Source organism: Diabrotica virgifera, chromosome 3 (genome assembly GCF_917563875.1).
Source record: "Diabrotica virgifera virgifera chromosome 3, PGI_DIABVI_V3a".
NCBI classification, from domain to species: Eukaryota; Metazoa; Arthropoda; class Insecta; order Coleoptera; family Chrysomelidae; genus Diabrotica; species Diabrotica virgifera.
In genome coordinates this window covers 207,285,319-207,300,225 of record NC_065445.1, presented here as the reverse complement: position 1 = coordinate 207,300,225, position 14,907 = coordinate 207,285,319, and the positions used below count along the sequence as shown (strand labels likewise).

At 32.2% G+C, this 14,907-nt stretch overlaps 1 protein-coding gene across 1 annotated transcript in view; it reads right to left on the bottom strand.

Moving 5' to 3' along the window:
* Positions 1-5,347: 5,347 nt before the first annotated feature.
* LOC114329466 (UDP-glycosyltransferase UGT5-like) overlaps positions 5,348-14,907 on the bottom strand; it is a 75,823-nt gene continuing 66,263 nt past the window's right edge. The window contains exon 4 of the mRNA XM_028278582.2: positions 5,348-8,937. Within this exon, the coding sequence (XP_028134383.2) occupies positions 8,664-8,937 (274 nt within the window). The 3' untranslated portion in view covers positions 5,348-8,663. The remainder of the gene's footprint in view (positions 8,938-14,907) is intronic.

The following is a 14,907-nucleotide window of genomic DNA, read 5'->3' as shown; positions in this document are numbered from 1 at the left end:
TGACTTTTTTACGATTCTTAGGGGAGTTTTAGGGGAAAGCCCGGGAGTAGGAGTAGAAAACTTTTTGCACCTTTTTGGGGTCCCAAACTTGATATTCTCAGCAAAATTCAGCTTGTTCATATGAATTTTAGAGGTCAAATCTCTCACGATTGGACTAATAATACTCTGGTATAGTCCGTCCGCTATAAATTTTCCCATGCGGTACGATTCATTTTCAATCAAATTAAGTCAAAACATAAATTGAAACAAACGTCGATGTGTATATACATTTTGTATACTATATACTATATACTACACACATCGGCGTACGTTTCACTTTCTGTTTTGACTTAATTTGATTGAAAATAAATCGTACCGCATGGGAAAAGTTATATCGGACGGAGTTATAAATGTATTATATTTTTGCAAAATTTTGGAATGTGTTTAATTCGCAGAACGAATGTAGCACTTGTTTTTAATAGAGATTTCAGTTCTTTACAAATAGTTTTTTATGACTTTTGATGTATATTAGTTAGGGAAGCAGGAATTCAACAATTTAGAATTTTCCATTGATTTTTCTATGTCCCATTTGACGATTCACCACCCGGTATACTGGAATATATTTAGGGCCGGTATTTCCAACCGCACTTAAGCCAAAGCTTATTTTAAGCCTGAGCTTAAGCTTAGATGCCTGTATTTCCATTTCAGTTTGAGGCTTAAGCATTAGCTTAAATCAAATAATTTTAGGGCCGGTATTTCCACCCGCACTTAAGCTTAAGCTTAATTTAAGCCTGAGCTTCAGCCTAGATGCGTGTATTTCTACCTCAATTTGAGCCTTAAGCATAGGCTTAACCAAATAATTTTAAGCTCGCGCGGGAGTTGGTTTAACCCTTAAACGCCCAAGGGTGGGTAAAAAATGTCCACCTAATGCGCATTCCCTTGTAACATATTTATTACGTGTTTAAAAATTTTTTAAAAATTATTTATTGTTAAAAAGACATCCCTTTATCAAATGTTAATTTGGTTCTACCGATATTTTTGGAAATAAAAATTAATATCTTGAGTTAAATATGGGTGGGCATAAAAAGTACACCCTTGATAAAACTTGTTACTAAAGGTTTCTATATAATTTCTTGTTGGTAGGAACATAATCCATATAATTATCGCCGTATAATTACATAATCGACATAATTATCTGCCAATGAGGAGGCTGAAAGGAAGAATATGGAGAAAATCGACAAATCTGAATTACTGGCTTTTACTGTTATGTTAATTTTGATGTACATTGTAATTTTATTGGTTTGTAAATTGTTTATATTAATATTTTAGAAGATGCTGTGTTTATTAAGAATAATATTCTAAAGTTTAATCTATTTCCAACAACTCTCAATAAATATATTAGCTATTTTCGAGGTGGACATTTTTTACCCACCCTTGGGCGTAACTACATGGAACCTAAAAAAGGTTGGGCGTTTAAGGGTTAAGGCTTTGCTTAAATTTTTTTTTCTGTTTTTTGAGGTTATTTCTATAGAATAATAATTCTACGAGTTATTTTGAAAACCAACTTTTGCGTAATAACGTTATTATTGGATTATTAACGATTATTAAAATAAAATTCTTACTCCATTTGGAAGCTGTAGGCGCAAGAAAATTATATATTTCTACAATACTTAATATATTTATTTTACAAAAGTAAACTTATATTCCAATTTGACAAAGAAATATATCAATTGACCATTCCAGGTCACGTGACTTTCGACACCGTTGCTGAGGGGCAAAAATTGTGTTTTTGGTGTTATTTTTGCTATTTTCTCGCTTTATTATAAAAAATCTGTGGTTTTAACTACAAAAATTTTAAATATTGGATATAGGACACCCTCGTAGGGGATGCAAAAACCCGGTATAATCAGAAATTCAGTTTTCTTGGCCCATATCGTCGTTATGTTTACAGTGTATTGTGATTACAGTAATTTAAAACATTTCGGCCTTTAAATGTGGCTGGTATTATAAAAATACTTACTTTATATCTTTTACCTTTACTGGAACACTTTCAAACTGAACAAAGCGGTATTTTAATTATATTCTTAAATTAAACAATGGTTTTCTACACTTAACCTAGTTTGTTTACAATATTTTGCCCATCAGTCGCTGTCAAATGACGTCACCCTGGAATGGTCTATAAACAAAATTACAAAGGCAGACGTATTGATTATGCAAAATAACAATAAAAAATATAACTAGAGAAAATATGAATAATATACTAACAACACATTTACTATGTACACAAAATTAAGTGAAGTAAAGATGACACGATAAAATTAAATGTCAACCATAGTGGTTTTTACCTCGGAACAGTTAGTTCTGGCATTTTGACGTATTCAGAGGTACCAAACCAATTAACAATTGACAATTGAAGACCAGCTTAGTTAACGAAATGATGAAAATACGGCACCTAGCTTAAGCTTCTCCTTAACTTTTGACACAGGCTTAGTTAAGCAAAAGCTTAAGTAGCTGTTGAAATACCGGCCCTTAAGCTCGCGCGGGTGTTGGTTTAAGCCTTTGCTTAAAATTTGTTGTCTGTTTTTTGAGGTTATGTCTATAGATTAAATTATAGAGTTATTTTGAAAACCAACTTTTGTGTAATAACGTACGTTATTATTGGATTATTAACAATATTAAAATAAAATTCTTACTCCATTTGTAAGGTGTAGGCACATAAAAATTATTTATTTCTACAATGCTTGGTATATTTATTTTACAAAATTTAACTTACATTTCAATATGACATTTTCAGGAATATATCCAATAAACAAAATTACAAAAACGGATCTTTTCTTGCTTATGGAAAATAACAATAAATCATACACATAACCAGAGAAAATATAGACAATATACTAACAACACATGTATCATGTACACAGTGGCGTAACAAACTCCGTCGGCCCCCCCGCAGAATTGGAAATGGGGCCCCCTTTAACAAATTACCCAATGCAACATGTGTAACAAATACCTATATGTGTTACAGCCCAGTAAATCAACGTAAAATATGGCGATACCGTGTAATTTTCAGTGTCACCACCGAAGTGGTCAACTCAAGATTTTCGAGTTATTTATGAGTAAAAATATTTATTGTTCAACAAAAAAACCACGTTTTTAGGCGATTTGTCACAAATAGCTCAAAGAGTAAGTATTCGATCGAAAAGAATATTGTTAGCAAAATTGTATCTAGCTTATAAAAAAAAGTGAAACAAAAAAGAAATCTATCGACTCAATAAAGAAAACTTGTAGCTCGTGAAAAGATTTTCTTATTCGTCAAATTCCAAATCGAATATTTCAACGTGAAATAATCAAAAAATGAAATACAGTTCGGGGGAACTCATTAGAACCTTTTTTAGAGTTTAAAATAAGCTTTATTTTTTACAAAAGTTTCTAGCATCAAAACTAAGCCAGTTACGCTCAAAATACAGTTAATCCCATTTTTTGGTAAAAAAAATTGTAAAAACCTCCCCCTATTTAGCGCCCCAAATGAAACTAATCATTATCGCTTTACAAATTACCTAACTATTTACAAATTACCTAATTAGCTTCAGAACAAAATTACCTAACCTTTTTATACGACCTGTAAGTTTCACCGGTTCAAAGTGTTTATTTTTAAAAGGGTTCTAGTTTAAGGGCTTGAACGAGTCACTAATCACGAGTATATGCAAATTTTAAACAGCCATGTCTTAACCAATTTTTGTCTTACAGGAAAACAAAATAAAGCCAAAATATTTATAAAAGCAAGACCTACCTACATTTCTTTGCTCTTTGAGATTTTTCGTATCACTATAATACTTTTTAAGTTATTTTGAAAAAAAGGCATTTTTCCAAAATAAAAACTTTTGAATTTTTTTTTTCAAAAATAAGAACTTTGAACCGGTCAAACTTACAGATCATATAAGCAATAAATATTTAAAGTAAATGGTAAAGCGCTAATGATAAATTTTATTTGGGGTGCGAAATAGGAGCAAAAAAGGGGCCAACTTTATTTTGAGCGTAACTCGTACCTATAGTTTTGGTGCTAGAAACTTTTATAAAAAATAAAAATAAAGCTTTTTTTGAAACCTTTAAAAAAAGTTTTAAGAGTTTTTCCCGAAAATTGCTTCATTTTTTTGGTTATTTCAGGTTGAAATATTCGATTTGGAGTTGAACAAATAAGAATAATTTTTCATGAGCTTCAACTGTGCTTTTACTGTGTCGAAAGACTTCATGAATAAGTACACCATTTTCTGAATCTTATAAGCTACATTTTGCTACAAATATTTTTTCGATAGTTATCTAATATTTAATTCGATAAATACTTATTTTTGAGTTATTTGGGAAAAACCCGTCTGAAAACGTAGTTTTTTTTTTGAAAAATAAACATTTTCACTCGCAAATGACTTGAAAAGTATTGGCATAGATAAAAAAACTATATAGAAGAACAAAAGTTGCTTATAATTAGTCAATTTATACATTTCCGGATTTATTTTAAACGTATGTTTTCCACCCCAAGGAGGGGTGTCACCTCCCAAAGTAAAAAGCAACCAACGGCATAAATCCAACTTTGAAGTGGAGTGCAACTAGAACCTAAATCCAAATTGTCAAGCAAATACGTCCGTCGTGACGCTGATAATTTCACTCCAAAACTGTCATTTACTGAGCTATTGGTGTATTCATGAATTATTTATGACGACTTACATTTTTTATCTTTATTGGTATAGAATAAGATAGAACAAAAATTACTACATGATTACATTAGTATTATTCTATGAGATGAACAACTTTCTTCGTGCAGTATCTACTATCAGCGAATATATCTATAATTTTATTAATTCGGATGGACAACTTTATTTTCAATACTGCACTGCTTAAAAAACGTATGTACATATGCAAATAATATAGAAACACATTTTTACATATATTAGACAACAAGATGGGGCCCTTGACATATTGGGGCTTCATGCTGCTGGGGCAACTGTTACGCCTCTGAATAATTGTATCTAAATACTAAACGTAGGTAAAGATTAAGAGAAAACCCATTTCGGCAAATTGCAATTCTCAAATCTTTCAATAGTTTTGTACAAAGCATTATAGTTTTTATTGCTGTTACCATAAAATTTCGGTAGGCCGGAAGGGATTAAGTTTCTAGATATTATGTGATGATTTCAACTTGGCAAATACGTCTATTTAGAAATTTTATGTTTTAAATTTTAAACACACAACGTAAAATAATATAACAATGACAGATTTTTACATAATATCACATGACAAGATGGGGCCCCTAAGCGATTGGGCCCCCCCCCGCAAGCTTCACGCTGCGGGGGCCTCTGTTACGCCCCTGCATGTACACAAAATTAAGTGAAGTAAAATTGAGACAGATACAGATGACAAGATAAAATTAAATGTCAACAGTAGTGGTTTTTACCTCAGAGTAAAAACAGTTATTTATATCTTTAAAGTTAGTTCTGGCATTTTGACGTATTCAGAGGTACGAAACCAATTAACTTGACAGTTGAGGACCAGTTTAGTTAAGGAAATGATGAAAATACAGCACCCAGCTTAAGGTTCTCCTTAACTTTTGACACAGGCTTAGCTAAGCAAAAGCATAAGTAGCTGTTGAAATACCGGTTAAAAGGGAAAATTCCAGTAGTTCGCTGTACACCACAGTTTAACAAATCTTACAAAGAAATAAAAAACTTCGGATACGATAAATAATTTATTTAAAAATTTTAAATTCATCCAAATGGATTACAATTGTTCAGAACGTTTTCGGTCCAATCAGACCCTCATCAGTGAAACATTCTATTTGTAGTTGAGACTAGTCCACATTTTGGTTAACAAAACCTTTAAGTAACATATATGTTTATACATAATACTAAATTGTAAAATTGAAGTGACACTAGGTCGACGGTAAAAGATTTACTTTAAGGGAACACAGATTTCCCTGCTCGAAAAAAGGGACAGTTCGCCCAGCGAGTGATACAGACCAACTTCAGTTTTTTTACTACTTTGTAACTTGTATTTAAATTATCTTTCATTCCATATCGGTGTTCCTATAACTAAGCTTGCAAGATATGCCATTACCCCGTACCTCTGTTATTATACAGGGTGAGTCATGAGGAACTGTACATACTCCTACCTCGTATAGAGGCCCCTATGGGGAATAACAAATGACCATTAAAAAGTGTCTGCTCGCATTGTTTAATAATATACAGGGCGAGTTTCGAATGTTGACAGAAATTTATATTCGTCATAATTTTTGAACGGTCAGATCGATGAGTCTCTTATTTTTATCAATCGTTACGCTATTACCACCTAATCGACTGATTTATTTAAACTAGAAAAAAATCAGGTCCGGCTTTAAAAAATTAGTTCGTTTGGGTCTTAGAAAAAATTTCACCCTGTATACGCTTTTTGAAAACTCTAATATAATATGAATTTTACAAATTAGACAAATAGGCAATTAAAATGGCATATTTATTTTTTCCCCATACCATTACTTAATTTTTAATAAAAAAATCAAATTTGACTATGAATTAAAAGTTTGGTAAAGTAAACCACAGATTTAAAAAAATTAAACTTTTATTACAAAAATTAACTTTTGTAACAAATATTTAATTTATGTTACCACCCAATCAACTGATTTATTCAAACTAGAAAAAAATCAAGTCCGGCTTTAAAAAATTAGTTCGTTTGGGTCGTAGAAAAAATTTCACCCTGTATAAGCTTTTTGAAAACTCTAATATGAATTTTACAAATTAGACAAATAGGCAATGAAAATGGCATATTTATTTTTTCCCCACATAATTACATAATTTTTTATAAAAAAATCAAATTTGACTATGAATAATAATTAAAAGTTTGGTAAAGTGAACCATAGATTTAAAAAAAATTACTGTTATTACAAAAATTAACTTTTTTTAACAAATATTTAATTTATGTTACCATTCAATCAACTGATTTATTCAAACTAGAAAACAATCGGGCCCGGATTTAAAAAATTATTTCGTTTTGGTCTTAGAAAAAATTTCACCCTGTAACGCTTTTTGAAAACTCTAATATGAATTTTACAAATTAGACAAATAGGCAATTAAAATGGCATATTTATTTTTTCCCCACACGATTACTTAATTTTTTTTATTAAAAAATCAAATTTGTCAAAATCGGAATTTTAACTTAAAAATGAAAAAAAAATGAAATCAGGGTTTAACTCCCTCCAACGTTCCATTTAAAAAAATTTTTCTGAAATTTTTAGACCACATATCTCTTACCGTTGTGAAGACTATGACAATTATTGTTGTAGACTTTCAGTCTTCTTCTCGTAAAAGTTATGAATTTTTAAAATAAAAGGTGCAGCTTCGTGAATTGCAAAGTTAAATAGCAAAAATTAAGTGAAAAAATTTAAAATTTATCTATTTGATCACGTCTGTTAAACTATATAGTCCAAAGAGAAGTGTTATGGGGAGTTTTGGGATCTAGACGTGTTATAGAAAAAAAAAAAAATGGTGAAACTTTTAATTTTAAGAAAGACATTGTTTAATTTTTTTTTATTTTTATGGTAAAATTGCGATTTTGACAAATTTGATTTTTTAATAAAAAATTAAGTAATCGTGTGGGGAAAAATAAATATGCCATTTTAATTGCCTACTTGTCTAATTTGTAAAATTCATATTAGAGTTTTCAAAAAGCGTATACAGGGTGAAATTTTTTCTAAGACCCAAACGAACTAATTTTTTAAAGCCGGGCCTGATTTTTTTTAGTTTGAATAAATCAGTTGATTGGGTGGTAACATAAATCAAATATTTGTTTAAAAAAATTAATTTTTGTAATAAAAATTAATTTTAACTATTTATAATGGGAAATAAGCCACAAGATTATTAAAAAATGATTTTTATTAACGTTTCGACTCCCAAATCTGGTGCCGTTGTCAAAATACAAAATAATACTAACAAACAAAAATGTTGTTGCTTAGTAAAAAAATTCTTCTAATAATTTATTTAATTTGACTAATTTATATCGGCAATTCATATATTATATATATGATACATTTTAAAGTAGAAGACTTTAAAATGATGTTGCCAATATTTATGAGTGGCGTTCCTGGGACAACTTTACTGAAAGATAGTTCATTCGATTACATGAAATCAAATTACATAAACTTTACCAAATTTTTAATTCATAGTCAAATTTGATTTTTTTATAAAAAATTAAGTAATCGTGTGGGGAAAAAATAAATATGTCATTTTAATTGCCTATTTGTCTAATTTGTAAAATTAATAATAGAGTTTTCAAAAAGCGTATACAGGGTGAAATTTTTTGTAAGACCCAAACGAACTAATTTTTTAAAGCCGGACCTGATTTTTTTCTAGTTTGAATAAATCAGTTGATTGGGTGGTAATAGTGTAACGATTGATCAAAATAAGAGACACATCGATCTGACCGTTCAAAAATTATGACGAATATAAATTTCGGTAAAAAGGCGAAACTCGCCCTGTATATTATTAAACAATGTGGGCAGACACTTTTTAATGGTCATTTGTTATTGTTATTGTTAATTCCCCATAGGGGCCTCTATGCCTCTATACGAGGTAGGAGTATGTACTGTTCCTCATGACTCACCCTGTATATAAAATTAATTATTTATAAAAATTTTAACATTATTTTTAATCATTTTTGGTTTTTTTGATCTTTTTCCAAAAACCAAATTTTCTGCACAAAACATAGATAGTTGTAAACACAATAACAACTACAATAACTATAAATGCAATGACATCTAGTAGAAAATACTGGTACCAGCTCAAATCTAGTCCTGCTACCCGTAAGTGAGGAGCTCGTTTGTGTTTTGCAATATACTCTGTCCAGTAAATAGCCAAATCCATTGGTTTGATCGGGCGATCATGAAATAAATCTGATATTTTTCGTGCTGTTTCCAAATACCTACAATCAAAAAGAGTAAAACACAATTACACTAGATTAGATCTAAAATATTAATAATGGTAGTGGACTCCAGTGGGGATTTTTGCAATTACTCGAGCGCGTCAGATTATCACATGGGAGAAAAGTTGTACCCTGTAAATGTACCTACCTCTACCATATATTGGCTCTCAATACAGGGGAGTTCGTTAAGGGGGGCCGAAAAAAAAAATCTATCCTGGGAAAAATTTGAAATCATCAGATTAAGATTAGGTAAGTACATACATGCAAAACAGTGTATATTTCAAAAATCTGACGATTTGGTTGAGGCGTAAGGAATGGGCGGGTCACAAAATTTCACAAAAATGCGAATATTTCGCGAAATGAACGTCAGATCGAAAAACTAAAAAAAGCGTGTTCGATATTTTTCAAAAATTTATCGAATGCTACCAAACATGACCCCCCACGGAGAGGGGTGGGGGTAAATTAAAATTTTTAAATAGGGACTACGCGATATTTCGCGAAATGAACACCAGATCGAAAAACTGCAAAATACACGTATTCAATATTTTTGAAAAATCTATCGAATGTCACCAAACACGTCCCCCCACGGAAGTGGGGTGAGGGTTACTTTAAAATCTTAAATAGGAGCCTCCAAATTTTTATTGCAGATTAGAATTTTTTACGCAAAAGTAAGCAACTTTTATTCAAGATATTTTTTCGAATTATAGATAGATGGCGCTATAATCGAAAAAAACGATTATTAGAAATGGAAAATTAAATTAAAAAATAAAAGTCTTCCACTTTATGGAAAACTTAACTTATTTTTTTTTGGTTTTAGGACCTACTCTTCACAACCCGATAGGTCTCCATAACGCTCGATTAACTGCAAATTTAGCATACTTTCCTCCCCTACTATAAGGATTTTAAAAGATTAACCATAAATAATGAGGACATTCAAAATATACTTAATAATCGTACATAACGGACTGACGGAGTAAATATTGTATTTAGACAAATATAGAACAGACTCTCCAAATAGAGATTAAACTCTCATGCAAAAATCAGACTGCTATTTATCACCTGTCATAATTCCTGTCATTTGACATATTCTACATGTTCCACTCATTAAAACGCCCATTTGGTGATAAATAGCAGTCTGATTTTTGCATGAGAGTTTAATCTCTGTTCGCAGAGTTTAAGTCTGTTCTGTCGGACAAACTACATGTGCCGTTTTCGTGGTCTGACCGTTCCAAATTTTTAACCTGTTCCACAATTAAAACTTCCCCTGTTCCAGTGTTCCCATATATCAAAGTTTGTCCGACTAGACACCCTTAAGCTATTAACAAATTTTCAGCTTGCTATTAATCAACTTTTTTTTCATACGCGGGATCCAGACCTATTATCGTATGGCATAGATACAATATGAACACATAATTTAAAAAAAGTATACTAAACATTATATGAAGTATCACAAACGAACATCTAATGTATTAATATAATGTAAAACATTTTCGGTCGCATTCAGGAACTCATCGAAAACTCCAGGGTACCACCTTCGGGGACATTCCTCAATAATATGGCGGACGTTCTGCCGTTGCGCACCACAGTCACACTCAGGAGTAAGAGCCTTTCCCCATCTATGCAAGCTGTCAGCACATCTATCGGTACCTGTTCTTATTCTGTTCAGCGCCGTCCATTTATTGCGGGGCAGTTCAAAGCCTGGCGGTTTCTGATCGATACAGGCCATTTGGTGTGATTCCTGTGGTGAGTCGCTCTCCCATTGTCTTCTCCAAGTGTTGGTGAGGTCGAAATGTTCCTAATGTAGGGAGGTGGCCCTTAACAATGGGGGATATCTGGAGAGCAGTCTGTTCATTTCGATATCAAGCTTATCATGATGGATGGGTAGTTGATGGTTAGCCTCGATTTTTCGATATTCTCTGAGAAGAGAATGACTTCTTCTTAGTTGTGGCGGTGAAATGTGACTCAGAATGGGAAGCCAATAGTTCGGTGTTGGTCGAATTGTACCTGAGATCATTCGCATTGTCTGGTTTAATTACGTGTTAATGATCTTCGTGTGTTTGCTATTGAGCCACACCGACGAAGCATATTCAGCCGCCGAGTATACGAGTCCGAGAGTGGATGATCTTAGTACGGAGGCTAAGGACCCCCATGTGGGGTCACATAGCTTTTGGATTATATTATTTCGCGTCTTCAGTTTTTCTGCCGTTCTTTGTAAGTGTTCCTTAAATCTTAAAGTTCTGTCAAGAGTCACTCCAAGATATTTTGGTGTTGAGTTATGAGTGAGTAGTCTGTTTTCAAAGTGAACGCAGAGTTTTTTGTTGGCTTGGGCATTATTCAGATGGAAACAGCACACTTCAGTTTTCGTTGCATTGGGCCGTAGCCTCCATTTGCGAAAATATTCACCCATAACAGCAAGGTCATCCGTCAGTATTGTTTCTGTGACATTCATGTTATTATGTCTTGCTACAATGGCCCAATCGTCAGCGTAGCCAAATTTCTGCGAAGTTGTCCTAGGTAGGACCGATATGCATAAATTAAAGAGTAAGGATACCAAAACAGATCCCTGTGGCAGTCCATTGCTGAGCTTCATTTGGACGCTTCTTAAGTTGCCCATTGTGACGTGAAAAGGTCTGTCGGTGAGCATGCCATCAATGGATTTGGTAACTTTTTGGCATGGGATGGCACGGATCAGTTTGCAGATTAGTCCTTGTCTCCAGACGGTGTCGTATGCAGCTGATAGGTCAATGAAAGCAACGGATGTTTTTTGCTTTCTTTGAAAACCTGCTTCAATATGTGTTGTTAGGGATAGGATCTGATCTGTGCAGCTGCTGTTAGGTCTGAACCCTGCTTGCTCAATAAGTATCACCACAAATATGTTGTTACTAATTCTGTTGTAGATTAAGCGTTCCAACAGTTTCTAGACACAGCTCAGCAGTGCAATCGGTCGGTAGTTTTGGGGTTGATCATTTGCTTTTCCTGGTTTCAATATGGCTATAATGGAGGCCTTTTTAAGTGAATGGGGGATTTCTCCTGATTTTAATATATCTGTGTAGAAATCAGCCAGCCATTTCCTAGCATATTTGCCACAATGGAGTAAAAATTCTGGATGTATTTTATCGGAGCCGGGTGCCTTTCCAGACTTAATTTCTGATATGGCTGAGGCAATTTCTTCTCGAGTAAACTCGTCAAAGTATTCAGATGTAGGCGGGCATGCAGACTTTAGTATTTTTAGTTCTTGTTTTACTTTGGTGGTGTGGTCACGATCTCTAGGTGCCCTTGAGTTTGCTACAATGTGGGAGGCCACTCTGTTGGAAACATTGTATTAAACAGGAATATTGTATTAAAAAATATATTGGCTGTTTGAATAAGTCACAATTTTTAATTAAAATATTTCATATTTAATAAAACCCCAAACGATTACCAATTCCACTTTCGTACAATATATCTACAGTTCACCCTCGAAAGAACTATATTTTGAACTCTTTAAAGAGAAAAGACGATAAAGTGAAAGTAGACGATTGCATTTCCTTTCAATTGGAACTCTACCATTGTCAGTGGCGTACTGAGCATGGCTCCGCGGAACCAGGGCCCGGGCCCCGCACGGGCCCATCTAACGCGCTTTTTGCTTCTTTTGGGACATTTTGAACTACACAAGTAGACACTACGAAATGTAATTGATTAATAAATTTTAATTTTTTTGTAGGTATTTATAAATAAAAACCAAAAATATCTATTCATAAAAAAATTTGAAAACCAAATTTATTAAGAAACACAGAGAACTCTATTGTAAGGGTAAGGTTCCTTCATTTTACCTGCTAAACAAACCCTTGTCTCCACACTTGTTAGAATAACCGCCAGTGCCTGCCTAAACACGTGCTAACACAAACACTTTTGTAATTTTTATATTAGCATGATCCATAAGTTGTAAACTGCAAAGTTCGGAAACAGATATTCAATCCAAGTTCATAAAAATAATCTCAAGACGCTCAATGCATCTTTTGCTCGCATTTATAGCACCCTCATAACACTGCATAAATGTAGACAATTACAGCATATTAAGGATAAAATATAAACACTAATTTATTTTTAAGAAAATCTAGTCGTTTGATTGATATCAACCTCACCGATCCAAGATTTTTCTTTATATTTTTTTTATTTAAGGGTTTTATCTCCCTAGAGATTTGTATGTAATTATTTAACATATTAATAAATGTATCATATCCAGTTTGAGAATCTATTTTGTTGAGATTAATTTCATTCCAATGTTCATTTTTTAAAAGCTCTAGTAGTTTTCCGATAGTGGCTTTTAATTTATTATGAAAATTTTTGAGTTTTATTATTTATAAAAACGGCTGGCGTAAAGTGATCAGTCATTTCAGTATGAAAAACGGTAGGATTATTATTAATTTACTGCTTTAATAGTCCATTCACTCACGGTAAAACATTGCAAAACCTTCAAACCAAAATAATTTAAAGAACGGATTGAATATACATGAAATGTGGCATACACATAAGTAGCTAATATGCCAAAGAAAAAAGTGATATTGTGCCGACGTGTGCTTTTACCAGGAGTGACTTTCGCCGCTTCTCGGGGTGAAAAAATATATGTTCAAAAAAGTCCTAAATTGGATGAACTGACTAATTCTAAGCAACTTTTTCTCTATACTGTGTTTTCACTAAGTCAATATTTTTCGAGTTATTTGCGAGCGATAATGTTTATTTTTCTACAAAAAAAAACACATTTTCAGGCGTTTTTTTCGCGAATAACTTAAAAAGGAACTGTTTGATTAAAAAAATACTACATAACAGCAAAAATATAGCTTACCAAAAATTGAAAAAAAGTGGAGTATATACATATAAAGTCTGTAGAACCGTATATAGAAGCAGGGTTGTAGCTAATAAAAAGTAAGTTCTTACCCGTCTATTTCCAAATCGAATATTTCAACGAGAAATAACCAAAAAATCAAGCAATTTTCGCGAGAAGACTGATTTTAACTTTTTTTAACTTATTTAAAGAACAACATTATTTAAAAAAGTTTATTTTTCTTTATTAAAAAAGTTTCTAACACGAAAAATAAGTTATGATCCAATTAATGATCCTTTTTTTGTTAATAACAAAAATCGTGAAAATCACCCTCAATTTAGGATGCGAAATGAAATTAATCGTTACCGCTTCACAAATTACTTACCTATCTATTTTTTAAAAGGTCTGTAAGATTCATTGGTTCATAGTGCTTATTATTGAAAAGCCTGTAGTTAAATGGGCTAAACGAGTCACTAATCACGAGTGTACACAAATTTTGAATAGCCATACCTTAACAAATTTTTGTATTCAGGAAAACAAAAATTTCAAAATATTTACAATAGCCAAACTTATATTTTTTTACTACTTGAGATTTTTGGTAGCTACCAATAATTTTCAAGTTATTTAAAACAATTTTCATAATTAAAAAAACAGTTTTTACTCAACTATTTTTTTCAAAAATAAAACTTTGAGCCAATAAAACTTACAGATCATAATATAAACAATACATAGGTAAGTCAAGTAACTTGTGAAGCGGTAACGATTAGTTTCATTTGAGATGCTAATTGTTTGGTGATTTTAACAACTTTTTTTACCAAGAAAAGGGACCAACTTTGTTTTGAGAGTACCTTGTTTACTTTTGATGCTAGAAACTAAAAAAAAAGAAATTCAGCTTTTTTAAACACTAAGAAGTGTGATAAGTTAAAATATTCGATTTGGAATTTGACGAATAAGAACCTACTTTTCATTTTCATTACCTATGACTCTGTAGACCTACAGAGGACTTTTTGAGTTATTTCCGAAAAATCGTCTAGAAAAGTAGTTTTTTTTTGTTAAATAATGAACATATTCACTGACAAATACCTCAAAAAGTATTGACTTACTGAAAACAATCTATGGAGCTAAAGCTGCTTAAAATTAGTTAGTTTATCCAATTCCGGACTTAT